Source organism: Rhizomucor pusillus, assembly GCF_041956525.1.
Source record: "Rhizomucor pusillus strain CBS 183.67 unplaced genomic scaffold VTP01scaffold_1, whole genome shotgun sequence".
Classification (NCBI taxonomy): Eukaryota; Fungi; Mucoromycota; class Mucoromycetes; order Mucorales; family Lichtheimiaceae; genus Rhizomucor; species Rhizomucor pusillus.
In genome coordinates this window covers 285,115-300,998 of record NW_027192143.1, presented here as the reverse complement: position 1 = coordinate 300,998, position 15,884 = coordinate 285,115, and the positions used below count along the sequence as shown (strand labels likewise).

The window sequence follows — 15,884 nt, the reverse complement described above, 5'->3', positions numbered from 1 at the left end:
TATCTTTCCGTTATTTACTTTGAAGTTTATTGTTGTTGTAAAGTTCCTGTATCAAGTGTTTCTCGCGTACATAATACATCCTTTCGTCGTAAATACATATCTAAGTACATGTATAAACTCCTAGAATTGAGACTCCCACCCAAAAGATGGCCTATCCTTTTTTTGATCACGCTGTTTTTCTGGTCATGGTAATATTTCGTTTCAACCTATGATTTGCAGAGCCATTTACGTACGCCCAAAGCGGTAGTGGTGGACACAATCAAAACTGCACCAGAGATACTGTAGGCGTCGGGGTATTCGTGCAAAAGGAGTATACCGAACAAAAAGGCAAACACCACATCGTTCATGCGCATTAAGGTTCCTAAATGTATGCGTTTTGGCGTCAGCGAATAACACGTTCTTCATTATTCATGTGAACCCTCGACTTACCTGGACCTGCAGGGGCGAGTTGCAAACTGATCCAATTATAGCGACAATTATTATTAACACCGGTTTCGTGACTTTTTAGCACCTTAATTAACTTACCCGCTGTTCAATAGACATTGGCCGACAAATGCTGTCAAACCTGTCAAGAGCAAAATGACATAGTCGTACCATCCGCTCGGAGCAACGTAGCCCTGGAGCATGCACAAAAGCGGAGGACTCATGAGCGCAGAGATTAATCCAAAGTAGGTCGTGTGCTGGAGGAAGTGACCTGCCTTGCCGACCTTTCGGACAGTGACATATGAAATTGCTGCGAACATTGCACCCGAAAGAGCAGCGCCAATCGCTAGGAGACGTTCCCAGGACATCTCCAATCCGCCAAATATGAATGCCGGTTTGGATATCAGCGTGACACCGACGAGACAGACCACAGCGCAGGCGCCTTCAAACAGAGTGAATGGTTCCTTGAGGACGAGCGCGGCAACGATCGCTGTGAATGTCGGGCTTAAAAAGAAAACGACTAGATGATGACAATAGATTGATGATTAGTATATGCTGCAGATACGCATGGTGCCAGCCGTAAACATTGCTGCTGCTCGCATACCTGTCGCATCAGCAAGCGGAAGCTTAGTCAGCGAGTAAAAGTACAATGCTAGACCGATCGATCCAGTGAAGCCTCGGAAGAACAACCATTTTCTAACGCCATATTTGCCCAACGGATTCAATCCGAGATAGAGACAACCCAGGAGACCAAGCAGTCCCTGAATAACTCCTCGAGCGAAAACCAACTCTAATGAAGGAAACTTTTGGCCGCCGATCTTGACAAGCAGCGCATTCGTCGAGAATCCCAGCGCAGAGAGCGCCATTAACGATAATCCTAAAGCTTCTGTCTTGCGATTGTGGTGCGATCCTTGCTGCTGTGGTTGCTGATGCTGTGGCAACAACGGAGTCGATTCATTGGTGATCATCACACTAGGCGGCTGTTGCCTGGACATTTTGACACACAAAGGGAATCAAGGTGGGAATTTCTGTGGGGCCGCTCCTGGATATTTCAGGTTTCATTTGGACCCTCTGATTTTCTTTGTTTTTGTGGCATTGCTATTATTTGTTGCGGAAAAAAGATTACAATTTACAACAAACAAACTATTGTCTGCTTTGAGTTACTAGCGGGTGGTGGGCGACGCTTCAGCTGCCTGTGCATCAGAGTCTGCATCAATCAAAATAGAAAACAACGTATAGGTTATTCAACTGGTGCGAAATCATGGATACGAGAGCCCAGCTTACTTGGAGTGGCATGTTCAGGATGTTGCTGCGGGTAATGCATAGGCCCAGGTTCACCCATGACAGGCCGTTGTATCATGACAGGACCGAGTCCAGGCGTCATGTTCGGCGGTGCTGCATCTGGCGGGTAACCCATCATCATTGGAGCTCCTATCGTAGTCATTGTCAGAAACATACTCACGTTATCGCTTATCAAAGGCAACAGTGACGCCAATTACCGTGGTGAGGAGCAGGAGCCTGATATTGGTATGCCTGATGTGGTGGGACACCCTGTGGAATAATAGGAGATCGTTGTGGAGAGTGGAAATGCTGCGGGAATGGGGATCCATCTATCAAAACTACTTAACGACCTAGAAACTACAGTGTATTTGACTTTTACACTTACGTGGTGACACGTTTGCCATCTGTGGGCTGTATCCTACCGCAGGAGGAGCTGCTGCGTGCGGCATGGGCGCGGTGAGTGGAACATTATGCACAAACTATTCTCGTAAAGAATTATAATCGATGTAATTAAATGGAGTACGACGCAACATACCTGTGGGCTCATGTAAGGTACAGGTGCACCTTGTGGCATTTGCATAGGCGACATACTTTGCACATATTGCTACGTGAAACTCGGTGAGACTCGGCAAATCACGATACGTGATTGAATCAAACTCTACCGGAGGGTAATGATATGTCGAGTAACCATAAGAATAACCAGGCGATGCATAGTTTGGATACATATCACCATTGTATTGTTGATTGAAAAGGTCGTGGTATCGCTGGGTACCAAATGGCCAAGTAGGTCCTGAGGAGTTAATTCTTTTAGTGTCTTGGGCTTTGGAAACGATTTTCCTTTCAATCATACTTACTGACTGAACCAGGACTGGTATCCTTCTTCTTTGAAAATGGTGAGCTGAATGCTTCTGATATCGTCAAGTGCTGCTTGCCGGGAATCTTCTTTACTGGACGCTCACTCTCAGCTGGAGCGGCAGTAGTCGAAGTAGTGACTGGTTTCGCACCCTATTGTTACACATGAGCACAGATGTTTTATGCAGTTTCGACAAACTTACAGGAACAAAAACGGGCGCTGCTGGATTAGGTTTAAATTCCATCGCTTTGACGTTAAACTTGAATCCTGATTTGGCTGGCTTGGATTCTGTCTTTGCAGGCTCAGTCTTCGCAGGCTGTTCTTCAGTAGCGGCTGGCTTCTTGGTTTCAGTTTGTTGCGCTTGTTGCTGCTGCTGCTGCTGTTGTTGTTGTTGTTCAGTTGACTTCTTTTTAGTGTCTGGAGAAGGAATTGTAGACTTTTCGCCGCTGCTGCTTGAGCCCGATGTCCTCTTGCCTTTGGATAGCAATGGCACAAGGTCAGACGGCACAGGCACGTTGAGCTTGAACGTCTGATGGAACTTCATGAGCTCTGCCAAACGTTCCTCCTTTTCCTTCTTTTGCAAGGCTTGCTTCTTTGCATGCAGCTTGTCCTTTTCCTGCATAGCGAATTGACGGAATGTCTTTGCGATCTCTGCCTCGATTCTCTTTGCCGAATGAGCCTCTCCAGGCTTCTCACCAGCTGCATTGGTAAAGGATGCACCAGCTTCTTGACGAGCGTTGGGAAGATTGGTGACCGGTGAAGGTGCTGTAACAACTGCTTTCGGGAGATTGCTGGTCATCAGATTCTGCAGAGGGTTTCCAGATCGCACTCCTTCGCCTTCCTTCTTGGTAGATGGTGCCTGTTTACGGAGTGCTGGAGGCATGTACTTGTTTGCGTTGTTGTTGTTGTTGTCGCGAACGACGGCGCCGTATCGATCCTCTTCATCCATTTCACTATCGTCGACCGCCAAACCACGTTCCTCCAAAACGTGCACATTTGTTGCAGCCGACTAGAAAACACGAAATCTATTAATACAATACATCTATGAATGCCAATGTATGCCACACATACTCGCTGGATTTCGTTGGCTTTCTCAATGGCCCACTTTTCACGATCCTTAAAATCGGGCGCGTTTCTGTCCAACCGAGTCGTGTATATTTCTTCGTCAAAATCAGTCTTCAGACCAAAAAGTTTCTCGTTTGCGGCGAATTGATCCCACGCTTCTCCGTTAGATGTCATTTCTGAGTCGCCTTCGAGTGTTTCAAAATGTTCGCCATCGTGTGTTTCAGGGTTCCATTTGTGCAACTCGCGTTCCTTGATTTCAGTTCGACCGCTAATATCAGCATCCGTCTTGAATGCTGGCAAATGTCAGCAATCTTACGAAAATCCATTGTATATATGTTTTTCACTCTAACTTACTGTCCTTCTCTGGGAGTGGCGCATCTCCGGCAGTCAAGTCGGTTTCCATGGATACTATTTCGACGACATCCTTGCCCATGAATAGTATCGAGTTCTTGACAGGATAAGGGTTGGATTTTTGCTTCTCGCTTGGAGGCGCTGCTGGATCGTAAATCTTTCTCGCGTGTTTCAATGCAACGCCAATATCTCCTTCCGTCGATGCCCCGTGAAAAACACCTTCAAACTTGGCTCCTCCTTTTACGGTGACCTGGACCACGCTTCCCTGCAACGCCGACGCTTAGCGTAAAGGCAGACACAGAAGAGCAAAGTATAGAAGAACGGGTAACTTACAGTCAAACAAGCAAGCAAAAAAAGCATTCTGTCATGCAAATGTCTTGCCATCTCTGCTTCTTCCGGCGATTCCTTTGCCGTTCCACGGTTGGTGGCAACGTTCGTGCTTGCGTGCTTTTTATTGTTTCCGCGACTGACAGAATCAATCAGGACAAGGTGCACATGCACAGAACAAAAATAAGCTGGATTACCTCTGGTGTGGCTTCTGTTGCGCGGAATCTTTCTTGTTTCCTTGCTGCCGGGTATGTGCAAAGGCCATATTAAGTATAGCAGTCAAGACAACGAGTTTGGGGGTGGGGGGTTGGAAAGGAAAGACCAACGACAGCTGGATTCCCCGTCAACACGCAAATCCGAGCTCAGCATTTTCATTCCTGCTGGCCGCCTTGATCCCCTTCCCAAGCTGTCCGGCGAGGTGACGCCAATGCTTTTATCGTCACCAAACTCGAGCTTTATTGTCATTGTCCTTAACCATTCTCGAAAATTTGGGTCTTTACGTGGATTTCACTTGCCGATTTAACGATGTTCGAAATATTGCGAAGTATCCTCATTGCGATCGTCGTCATATTCCTAGGCACCAGTAGAGGGAGAAAATTCGGTACACCGAACAATGGCTATCAGCATGCAGAATAAGCTTTACTTAAAGGGCTTTCCAATAGCATCGATAGCTGCGAAGAAAGCAGTTAGAAATCACATCCACAAGATACCCATGAGATATCGATTGCTTGTTATCGGCAAAGCTTTCAGTTTACCTTATCCTTCTTTGACACGCCGGCTGCTAAAGATGGCCACATCACCCGTGGGAGACGAAAATCAGCATATTGCCACTATTGCAATGGATAGCTTTCATGCAACTTGGATTGGTCCCTACATCGGACGCCTAAAAAATGCTGAAGAATGGATTGCGCAAAATGCGGCGTGGCAAGCGGACGCTGTTATCCTATATTTTCATGGCAGGTTAACGCGCATAGCGACACGTTGTTCAGATATATGTTACTGACTATCTGGCAGGTGGTGGTTTCAGACATGGACATTCGACGCAATACATGGCTTCTTTCCTGGAGATTATCAATCGCTTGCAAAACAAGCACGGGATGTGGACATTGATCCTGTCTGTGGAGTACAGTCTATCTCCAGAATCTGTCTGGCCTACAGCTCAAAAAGAGTGCGTAAACGCGTATCTATATCTCATTTTTGCCCTTGGCATTGCCTCGTCCAAGATCATTGTCGGTAAGAGCTACTAAGGATTGAATTTCAATGTAGAAATGTTCCAGGTAACCATGCTATCTGTATCACGTAGCTGGCGACAGTGCAGGTGGATGGCTTACTGCAGAAGCAATTCTGACTATGCGCGATCAACGGAGACATAAAGAACTCGCAGATTTGCCACCTATATCGCTGCCTGCAGGATGTGTGATGATATCTCCGTTGGTAACGATGGAAATGGACTCTCCAACCTACAAGACAAACATCGAAACAGATTACATCCGACCTGAGGCTTTGAAGTCATATATAGACGACTATCTACCTCAACTCTCCACCATGAACGAGAATGAGCGTGCAGCGTACTTAAAGAATCCATTTATATCACCAATTTACGCTGACTATACGGGATTTTGTCCAACCTTGCTTGCAATCGGTGGAGGAGAGGTATTCAGGCACGACCTCGAAAAATTGTTTAAAAGGCTTAAGGACAAAAATGTGCAAGCGGAAGTCCTGATGAGAGACAAAGCTCCTCACGTGTGGCTCGTGGATCCGGCTTTAAGTTGCACTCGAGAAGAATGGATTCAGGACATCGATAAGATAGTTGATTGGTCTGCAAAAGTCATTCAACGAAAATAAAGCTTAAATTCGTCGGACTTGCCGTTGTTGCGCCCGTCAGGTCTTGAGCCAGGTTCCCAGCTGTCAAATTCAGGCTTAAGTAGGCAGACTGAACACTATGATTCGAGCATACGCTTGCTGCAAACGCAAGTCTTTTAGTAGCTCGATCCGTCTTGGGGTGCGGCATATTTCTTATGACGTATGTTTCCAGCATGTTACCGGACCCTGTACATTTTAGAATCCTAATGTACAAGATCAGGGACGAAACAAATGGTCCAACATGTTCATGACTGTCAGCAAATCTCCAGCAAGCGGTGCGACTGCAGCGAAGGCACCTTCAGAAAGTCATGCTCTTCTTTTGAAGGCAGGATTTGTGAGACAGGTAAAATATATAATGATACGAGTTTCTATCTGGACAGCGTGATGTATAACAAGAAACAGTCATCTCCTGGCATCTTTTCCATGTTGCCGCTTGGATTGCGTACCCTTGAGAAAATATGCGGCATAATTGATCAAGAAATGAAAGCTATCGGTAAATACTCGTCGATTTCAGATTTTGCTGGAACGTATTATTGAAATTGCTGCGTGCTAGGTGGCCAAAAGCTCGCTTTACCGCTACTTCTTTCCGCAGACGATTGGAAAGCTTCTGGAAGATGGAATGCTTCAAAAGGAGAGGTAGCATGAACAATCAATGCTGTCAAAGCCAACCTACGTTGCTGACGTTGTTTTTTGCTTTCTAGTTTTTCCGTTTGCAGGATCGTAAAGAAACAGATATGCTGTTAGCGCCGACGCATGAGGAAGAAATCACCCGCCTTGTCGCTTCAGAGTTACAGTCGGGAAGACAGCTTCCTATCCGCTTGTACCAAATCGGTATGAAACACGACAGCATAATTTTGAAAGGTTGCATTGCCGAGGTTTATATCAATACGTTCTTTACAAAGGTCGTAAATTTCGAGATGAGCTACGCCCGCGAGCTGGTCTACTGCGAGGTCGCGAATTCTTAATGAAGGATTTGTACACATTTGATGCAACTGTAGAGGACGCTTACAATTCGTATGATCTTGTATCAAAAGCGTACCGTAGGATTTTCCAACGTATCGGCTTACCATTTGTGGTGGTAAGTATTTAAAAGTGCACGTCCCAAAAATTTATTAGGAGACTTAGCAACGTTTTAGGCAGAAGCAGACAGTGGAAATATGGGCGGCAGTAAATCACACGAATACCATTTGCTATCTCACGGTAAGTAACTCTGATTGTCTGAAAAGGGAAAAATGGAATGTTAACATGGAACATTGAAGCTGGCGAGGATACGTTGTTGACATGCAGCAGCTGTGGATATACAGCGAATGAAGAATTGGCCGTAGGGAAATTCCCGGACCATGCACCAACCAAATCTACTGTCAAAGATGCTCAGAAAGATACAATTTGGAGAACGGCCGGCTTGAACGTAGAGCAAAAGAAAGATAACGATATCTTCCTTTTCCGTTTCCATGCTACCGACAAGGAAGGAGCAAATCAGAAGGAAGGAGTTGCAGCTGTTGTTGCACGAGCAGGAAGATCGATCAATACTATAAAGATTGAATCGGCCATATCAGATTATCTGAAGAAGGAGAAGCTGATGGATAATGACGGCATATTTGATATCAAACTAGCGGATACAGTTAGCGAGGATGGCACACCAATTCACATCCTGATAGACGATTCCGCAACTGTAGATCTGCCCGAACGAAAACAGCAGCGTGTTATCCACAACCGCAGTCATTACCGCACTGCTCAGGCGGGCGATATTTGCGCATCGTGTAGTAATAGCGAATTGAGTACCGTCAGAGCCGTTGAAGTTGGACATACATTTTACTTGGGAACGAGATACTCCAAGCTATTGGATTGTTCGTTTACGCCCGTTGGAGCTGATGCGAGCAAGTCTGTTCCTGCAGAGATGGGGTGCTACGGAATCGGAATATCGCGTCTAGTTGCCTCGATCGCCGAACTTTCACACGATGAACGTGGCTTAATATGGCCAATGTCCATTGCACCGTACCATGTCTGCATTGTACCCACCAGCGACAATGACGCAAACCTCTCAATGTATGCAGAGAAGGTCTACGATACGTTTGTATCAAGCCAAGCAAACCCATTCTACGATGATGTCATTATAGACGACCGAAAAGGTGGATTTGGAGAAAAGATGGCAACAGCCGAGCTTGTTGGTTATCCATTTATTGTTGTTTTGGGCAAAAAGGCAATGCAAAATGGAACCGTGGAAATCAACAGACGCTCCAAAGGCAGCAAAAACGAAAAAATCAACATTCCTTTGCAAGATTTGGCCAGTTGGTTTGCACAGCAGCAACCACTGTGAGCAGATGACAGTAGACTATTCCCATCATATGTAAATATATTGCAGCTAGATATTTGTAAACTAGTAGAGTAAAAAGATCAAGGATTTCACCTAATTAATTCGATTCAATGTCATTCTCCTTATTTGGGTTCCTATGAAAGCATTATACAATACAGCATTTATTAGATTCAGTTGCGTACTTAATATCGGGGAGCTTTTTAGTAAAAGTTTTCTCCCTTGTCCGAATAAACGGTACGCACAAGTCTCACGATACTCATCATCTGCTTTCAACACTACTATTTTCTCTTAAAAACCACAGTTGTGAATGAAAATTTGCACCGACTTGATGGCCCTAGCCTAGGTGCCTGGTTGATGTGATCTTTTCACTATTACTAACTACTTTATCAAACCATGGGTAAAAATATTTCACCTTTCTTCTATCCAAATCACTAACTACTTAGTAAAAAAACCATTCTGAAATACCATCCTGAAAAATTCCTAACTCAAACTTCTGGAAACTGCATAGTCGCTTTTCCATCCTTTTCGTGATGAAGATGGAGTTGTCCCGCTTTTGCGGCTCTGGGACTGCTCCTCGGATACGACAAGGAATGTAGTTTTGCTCCATGTTGGGATCGAAAAATAATATCTATTTGTACTTCAACGACTAACATCACTGCTCCAAAGGTTCCTAAGTTAGGATACATCTGTAGCAATATTCTCAGGGAGTATATATAGCAGGTTAATGAAGCACTGTACAGGCGTTATAATCCATCGGTATAGCTACTAGCAGCTCATTCGCATAGAGCACGAATTCGGTTGGGCATGAGTGTTGACCGAGCATTTAGGACCGAACCCGTCGAGCAACGGTCAAGGATATTGGCCCGAATGGTAGAAGACCGTCGGTCACGGTCATCGCAAATAGACCGACCGGTCGGTCGTTTGGCCTCTCCGTTAGGACCGTTTTATACTTTGCAACGAATTGTGATGTTCTGCTGTGCGAGGTTTGGAAGAAGTAAGCCTTTAAGATATCCACAGCGAAAGCCATAGGGAGGCTCGACTTCATAACTACAGCTGGACATTCCGGCGAAAAATATAGCTCTTGCGATGCCACAATGCAAGATATCTGTGGATTCTGTGATTCTGGTAAGATCGCAGGAGCATGCAGAGATAAACTTCATGCGTGTCCGAAGGCGACCCCGAAATATCGATAGTAAATGTCAACAGCAACAACAACAACAACAACAACCTGGGATATGACCTAAGATCCGTCGATAGATACATCCATGAACACGTGGAGGAAAATAGGTACTGAAAACACTAAATAAGCTGCTACGTAAGCCTTCATATGTAACAATCGCTTAGAATGAACGGTGACATGGACGTTTACAAACATGGCTCGACCGACGGTCAACGGTCTACATAAAAGGACCATGTGCTGTAAAGCCGTCAGTCGCGGTCCTAAGAAGATAGCCTGTCCGTTTTGGGACCGGACCAATCGGTCATAGCCCATTTGAGCCTTACCGTCGCACCTGTTAATGGAATAGGCGTAGTATTATTTACACTAAGTGGGAGAATACATCTTCATAAGAACGGCTCAATTTTTCCATAAACCCGACATTTTCATCGTGAATGATCTAGCTGAAAACATAGAGATTTGGGAATTGGCGAGCGAGCTGTGTCGCGTTCTTGCGCTCGGAAAAAGCAAGCAATGTTTCGTCCTCGAGCGAAGTGAGAGCGAAACATGCTTGTCTCAATAGTATAAATACTCTCTCTTGGATATCGAATAAAGGACAACCAGTTCTCAACCAGTTTATAACCGATATTCTCCTCTTCTTCCTTTATTTTTTCTTAGCAATTGTATAACTAGTTGACCTTGCTAGTTAGAAAACGTCCACGACCATAACACTTTTCCATGTGGATGTTGATGGAGTCTCTGCTGAAGGTTGCTGGCTGGCTTCCGGCTGATCTGTGATTAGTGCAATATTGGCTTCTGGCTGATCCGTTGGTGCAAAAGATAGCATTGTATGACTATAAGTGGCGAGTTCCCCCGTTCTTGAGCCTTGTGGGTAACACGCTCACTCTGTGTCCGTTCATCAATAAGTCTGAAGCCTTCTTGCTATTGTAGTACGCTGAAGCATTGTCGCGACTTTGGAACTGCAAGTACGCACAGCTGGTTGGAGACATTAGCGTTAAAGATTGTAAATCTTTGGATAATCGTATTCTTGTCCATCAACGACATGATTTAAGCCTGTAGGCGCGTCCGTGATCAGCAGCATGTAAGTTCATCCGCGGTTTTCCCACACAGGCTGTATATTCAAGGTTGACCTGGTGGCTAGGTTGAAAACATCGGTTGCAGGTCTTTGGATTGCGTTTCTCCTCACGGGTGCCACTTGTGCTTGTACTGTGCGTGACAACTTGCGATTTGTAAAAGGGCGTATATAGATTGACAATCGAAGAGTGACGTGCTTTTGAGCACTCTAGGGACTACTTGGCAACCCTAGTTTATAAGACTCGCGTCACCCATCCTTTCTTTTTTTCTCTTTTCCAAAGTTTCAGTTTCAACACGTAGTTCGTCTTCAAAGAAGTAAGCGTAACCCTACTTCGCTCATTATCCTTCTTTTTCATCTTAACGTATAGTATAATAAAATCAGAACTCAGAAAACCCATATCGTTACGTCATTCAAATCAGTAGTCAAGGTCGTCATTTTCATTGCAGAAGCTGCTGGAGCGAAGATTGCTTATATCGTTGAATTCCCATTGTTTTGCTAATGGGCCAAGGCCGCAAGAAGCTTCGTTGTACTGCTCTAGCCAACGTCGAGCTAGTTTTCCAGAGTTGGCTATCGTTGCGTCTATCTTCTTGGATAGCACCTGCCCTTCATGATCCAATGCACGTTAAAAAAAGAAGCGCTTTGTTCACATTATATTCTTTCGTACCGATCTTTCCTTCCTTATGAAGCTGATTTTGCATCATTATCCCGGCTGACGATTATCGATCGAAGACTTACCTTGGCTTCAAGCATTTCTTTTCTGTTTGCCAGGATGCAACTTCTTTATACTCCTGGCAATTTGGCTTCCATCGATCTTTTAAGTTCAAGACACGCTCGCTTCGCTCAACATCTTTCTTCGCAGGCTTGATGCTTTTATCGAGATCTTGCTGCTCATAGTTCTTGCTGGGATGCGCAGAACTCTTCTCCAATCTAACTTTTTTGATCTGGTACATACTCCAATACTTAGTACTTGCATAGTCTAGTCTAATGTTCACACTCACTCCAGCTCGTACAACTTCTTGAGTTCTCTGTAGTATTTCATCTTTAGGTCTTTCATTTGCTGCTGGGGATCGGTTCTGGTATTCGAAGATCTTTGCCCTGGCATAATTTGCTTGAAATTTTCCAAGCGATCTTTAAGATCCTCGTAAGTAAGATTGGGAGCATGGGCGCTCAAGAATACTACTGCCCCTTTCCAAAGCGACTTTGACTTTTGCCTTTTTACGGCGTAAAGTTGCAGCTGCAGAGCAGTTAGCATATGCTATGTGCGAATTCAACGATGTATAGCGCTTATGAAGATTCAGTATAATTTTTCTCCTGTAATAACTTAGTGCAGGTTTTATGCAAAATCGCACATATCCTGCGCTGGTGTATAAATTCTGTGCATTTCCTCACATATTTTTTCCCATGGTGATGAGATGGCAGGGAGCTTGACTAGATATCGCATGATAGAAGTGGATGTTCGAGAGTAGCCGCTGAAAGAAAAAAAAATACCACTACATCTTTGGCATATAGCACACTGATGATACTGTCTCTACTCTTGTCGGAATGGTCAAAGCTGTTATATTTGGAATAGAGAACCCGAGATTTATAGGCGGGAACGGTGGGAAAGTGAGCGCAGAACTGAGATAGCACCCTCCAAAAAAAAATACTTTCCCTGGGAATGTCACAATCGACAAAGTCCTTTACGGGCTCGCCACACACGGTACAGCAGATCGAAAAGCAGCGTGGCATTAATATAGCTGACATCGTCGTTAGGACCAAGCGCTGGCTGGTTTCGGCGCTGGTCTCGTTTCAACCACCATTTTGCACCCACTTGACGTTATAAAGATCCGCTTCCAAGGTAAAAGAGGGTTCGCTTCTGCTCTAGTCGAAAGGGATAATGTGTTAATAAGACGACATATCTTTGAATTCTAGTCGATGCTTCCAAGCGTTCTGAGCGTCGCCCGCTGGTTGGCGGTACTGTAAAGGCTTTTCGAGAAATTGTCAGCAACGAAGGAGTGTTTCGAGGATTATACAGAGGCGTGACACCTAACATTGCTGGCGCCACTGCAAGTTGGGGATTTTACTTTTGGTGGCAAGTATTAAGTAAAAAACTGTTTACATGGAGTGGTAGTAACCCACTTTGATTTGATTCATACAGGTATAGTCTTATCAAGAAACATATGCAAAAGGATGCCCAGGGCAAATTATCAGCTGTGCAGCATCTCGTCGCTTCTGCTGAAGCAGGTAAACACGATAATGTGTAGGATATCGTGAACTGAGCCACTGACGGGAGATATCTTTTGTTAGGCGCTATCACTGCCGTCATGACGAACCCGTTTTGGGTTATCAAAACCCGCATGTGCACAACTACGCGATATACTCCAGATGCATACAAAGGATTGTTCGATGGTTTGAAACGTCTAGCCAAGGAGGAAGGGATTCGGGGCTTATATCGTGGAATGGTGCCTGCACTGTTTGGTGTCTCGCATGGCGCTATCCAGTTTATGGTTTACGAGGAATTGAAAAAGTGGCGTAATGATCTGAGGAAGAAGCAAGGATCTATAGATAACACCGAGCATGATACCAGACTTAGTACTACCGAGTATCTTACCATGGCAGCATCGTCTAAAGTGACAGCAACGATAACTACCTATCCATACCAAGTACTTCGAAGCCGGCTGCAAGATCGTGAGACGCGAGATACGTACAAAGGTGTGATGGACTGCATACGGAAAATACGGGTAGCAGAAGGATATATAGGCTTTTACAAAGGCCTGGCACCCAACATTATCCGCGTCTTACCGGGCACTTGCATAACTTTCCTCGTGTACGAAAATCTTAACCAATATTTCAAAAAGCACGCTTCATAGATGTCACATGTATTAGTATTGCTACAGTAAAAACAATTTCCTTCTTTTCATCCCTACAATGTCTTACTGGACAAAGTTTTTCAAGTATATATCGAAGTTTTCTACTCATTTTGAGGGTATTAACAATATATGACGAACAGAAAAGAGTTTAAGTAGTATATCTCTAAAAACAACAATAAACAAAAGTGCAAACACGGCTGCTGGATTAGTACGAGGCTCGCTGGTACAAAGCATAGCCGACAACAGCGATCATGCATACGAAGATGGGCAATATAAGTGGCATCGAATTGGAAGTCTTTGCAACAGCAAATTCGCTCTCCTTAACATTTGCAGCAATCCATTGTTCGATCTAGGGAAGAATGTAAGTCGTATACCTATAAACATGATTATTTTTATCTTCCTTACCTTGCCAATGGCGATGGAGATGGCCATAAAGTTAGGGTCATTCGCTTCATTCTTTTTGGAAATGATGTGGATGTAATGTCTGAAGATAGTAATTACTTTCGGCATATCTGAGCAGTTGAGAATCAATTTTACAGCTTCTCCCTTGCGAATCTTGACGTTGCGTTGATAGACATCTAGATTATTAAATACGAGGGCCAAAGTAGCGATCGCCATTACTTGAGGAATGGCACAAAAGTTAAAGACAGATTGGTTTCTCAATTTGGACAAGTAGGTAAGCACATCGGGAACGAGATCCAGTACGTTGAGCACCATGGCATTCAAGCATGCACGCGCCTATAGCAAAAAGGATTAACTTTATATATTACAGTATTTAGCACAATAAAGTTTACCTTGTCTGCATTCTCTGGTTTGATAAAGTCACCGAAATTGTCTGCGTATTTGCCCCAAATTTCGTGAGGCCAGAATTGACGTCCTTCCTCCAAATCCTCTCGATAATCTCTAATAATATTTGTCTTTTGCAAGAATAGGCCCATGTTGTTGGACAAGGTTGTGTTTTTGGCGACTTCCTGCGACTCGAGACCGGATGCGGAGAATAGGTCCGATAGGCCGTGACCTACCAGACCGGCAACGTAGTGGCAGTATAAATCAAAATCCTTGACAGTCGCCACTGAGGTGTTTTCACGGTGCTCGCCCATAGCATAATCAGCCATTCCGTTGCCCATGCGACGGGTGATATCAGCAATCACTTGCTGGAATTTCGGTGAGAGCTTCAAAAACTCTTCAATTACGACATCGAATTCCACCAAAAGTTGTCGATCCTTTTCATTAGGTCCACCTTGCGAGAATGCATATATCAATGTCACGGGCTTGCAGCAAAAGCAAACTCTCCTTGCTCACTTACTTTCGTTGAATGTCCAGCCCTTTTGATAGATGATTTTATCGAACGACCGTAATAATTCAACCTTGCGATCCAAGGGAAGTGTCATATCATCCTCAATAGTGTCCAATCCACGGAGTACAAGGTAGAACAAACACACCTTTGGATGGATGGTATTATCAGCAGCAAGTTGGAAATTTCGCTCTTCTCCAGCCACGTACCGCGTCGCGAAGTTGATCATCAAGCTCTTGAATGACGGCAGCAAAGCTTCGCGATGTCTGCAGATCACCTGTCAACCGAAATGTTCGACAGAAAATCCTCTGCGCGACCTACCTTGTTCAAAAAGTCATAGCAACGTCTTTTGTTCTCATCCAAGGCGAGGCTCTTTTGATGATGGCGAATGTTGTCTGACTTTGGTGCAAACTTGTACTCGAGAAGAGCCTTGATTTCCGTTGGCTCACAAATGGACTGCAGCAACAAGCCGAGCATCGTAGGTGTCCGTAATAAAAAGTACTCGAGAGCTTGACAAGCAGTTTCAAGCTCGATGAGCATATAGTTTAAAGTCCGTTAATTTTGGCTGACCATCGCCATGTTTCGACATGGAATCCAAGATAGTATTGGTTTTCTTATAATGCTGCCGTGTTTTGTTTAACTAGATCATTCTTTACATAAATTGAATAAGATTACAAGGAGTAATAAAGAGAATTTAAATGCAGGTTAGGCATACACCAAGTTGGTAGGATATGTCAAGATTCAAGCCATCTTTTCTATGTGAACCATACTTGTAGAAATAGTTACTCGCATCAATTATGTAGATATCCTACTATCTCTTGGAACAAATGCCACATAAAATGCCTGAAGTTTTCTTTCGACAAAAGATGTTCTCTACTACTCACCTCGATCCCACAGCTACATTCTCAGCTACCTCTGACAGTGACAATGAAATTCCGACTTATTACCCCCCTCAGATACTGTATCCAACGCCTTCAGTAACAATCGAGGAACCAGAGCCACAGACACGGAC

General features: G+C 44.4%; 8 protein-coding genes across 8 annotated transcripts; 3 read left to right on the top strand and 5 right to left on the bottom strand.

The window, feature by feature from the left end:
- Positions 1-206: 206 nt before the first annotated feature.
- Positions 207-1,418, bottom strand: VTP01DRAFT_135 (uncharacterized protein; the record flags this gene model as incomplete). Its single annotated transcript, XM_069379690.1, has 4 exons — positions 207-361; positions 430-455; positions 526-943; positions 1,028-1,418. The coding sequence occupies 4 exons, from the start codon at positions 1,416-1,418 to the stop codon at positions 207-209; spliced, it is 990 nt and encodes a 329-aa protein (XP_069244555.1).
- Positions 1,419-1,586: 168 nt separating this feature from the next.
- Positions 1,587-4,565, bottom strand: VTP01DRAFT_134 (uncharacterized protein; the record flags this gene model as incomplete). The annotated part of the gene is made up of 12 exons (XM_069379679.1): positions 1,587-1,630; positions 1,708-1,854; positions 1,923-2,033; positions 2,090-2,183; positions 2,240-2,308; positions 2,367-2,494; positions 2,559-2,709; positions 2,760-3,566; positions 3,629-3,915; positions 3,977-4,238; positions 4,307-4,439; positions 4,498-4,565. The coding sequence occupies 12 exons, from the start codon at positions 4,563-4,565 to the stop codon at positions 1,587-1,589; spliced, it is 2,301 nt and encodes a 766-aa protein (XP_069244554.1).
- Positions 4,566-4,825: 260 nt separating this feature from the next.
- On the top strand, positions 4,826-6,145 carry VTP01DRAFT_133 (uncharacterized protein; the record flags this gene model as incomplete). Its single annotated transcript, XM_069379668.1, has 4 exons — positions 4,826-4,901; positions 4,963-5,256; positions 5,315-5,533; positions 5,604-6,145. 4 exons carry the CDS (start codon positions 4,826-4,828, stop codon positions 6,143-6,145), a joined length of 1,131 nt encoding a protein of 376 aa, XP_069244553.1.
- A 97-nt stretch (positions 6,146-6,242) lies between these two features.
- Positions 6,243-8,480, top strand: VTP01DRAFT_132 (uncharacterized protein; the record flags this gene model as incomplete). Its single annotated transcript, XM_069379657.1, has 8 exons — positions 6,243-6,323; positions 6,384-6,506; positions 6,566-6,656; positions 6,717-6,799; positions 6,865-6,994; positions 7,066-7,241; positions 7,300-7,363; positions 7,423-8,480. The coding sequence occupies 8 exons, from the start codon at positions 6,243-6,245 to the stop codon at positions 8,478-8,480; spliced, it is 1,806 nt and encodes a 601-aa protein (XP_069244552.1).
- A 1,842-nt stretch (positions 8,481-10,322) lies between these two features.
- VTP01DRAFT_131 (uncharacterized protein) lies at positions 10,323-10,643 on the bottom strand (the record flags this gene model as incomplete). The annotated part of the gene is made up of 2 exons (XM_069379646.1): positions 10,323-10,487; positions 10,539-10,643. The coding sequence occupies 2 exons, from the start codon at positions 10,641-10,643 to the stop codon at positions 10,323-10,325; spliced, it is 270 nt and encodes an 89-aa protein (XP_069244551.1).
- A 501-nt stretch (positions 10,644-11,144) lies between these two features.
- VTP01DRAFT_130 (uncharacterized protein) lies at positions 11,145-11,981 on the bottom strand (the record flags this gene model as incomplete). The annotated part of the gene is made up of 4 exons (XM_069379635.1): positions 11,145-11,327; positions 11,394-11,406; positions 11,465-11,656; positions 11,728-11,981. The coding sequence occupies 4 exons, from the start codon at positions 11,979-11,981 to the stop codon at positions 11,145-11,147; spliced, it is 642 nt and encodes a 213-aa protein (XP_069244550.1).
- Positions 11,982-12,386: 405 nt separating this feature from the next.
- VTP01DRAFT_129 (uncharacterized protein) lies at positions 12,387-13,578 on the top strand (the record flags this gene model as incomplete). Its single annotated transcript, XM_069379623.1, has 5 exons — positions 12,387-12,428; positions 12,482-12,566; positions 12,641-12,800; positions 12,867-12,952; positions 13,016-13,578. 5 exons carry the CDS (start codon positions 12,387-12,389, stop codon positions 13,576-13,578), a joined length of 936 nt encoding a protein of 311 aa, XP_069244549.1.
- A 205-nt stretch (positions 13,579-13,783) lies between these two features.
- Positions 13,784-15,412, bottom strand: VTP01DRAFT_128 (uncharacterized protein; the record flags this gene model as incomplete). The annotated part of the gene is made up of 6 exons (XM_069379612.1): positions 13,784-13,927; positions 13,984-14,316; positions 14,373-14,818; positions 14,885-15,020; positions 15,082-15,138; positions 15,194-15,412. The coding sequence occupies 6 exons, from the start codon at positions 15,410-15,412 to the stop codon at positions 13,784-13,786; spliced, it is 1,335 nt and encodes a 444-aa protein (XP_069244548.1).
- Between the last annotated feature and the right edge of the window lie 472 nt (positions 15,413-15,884).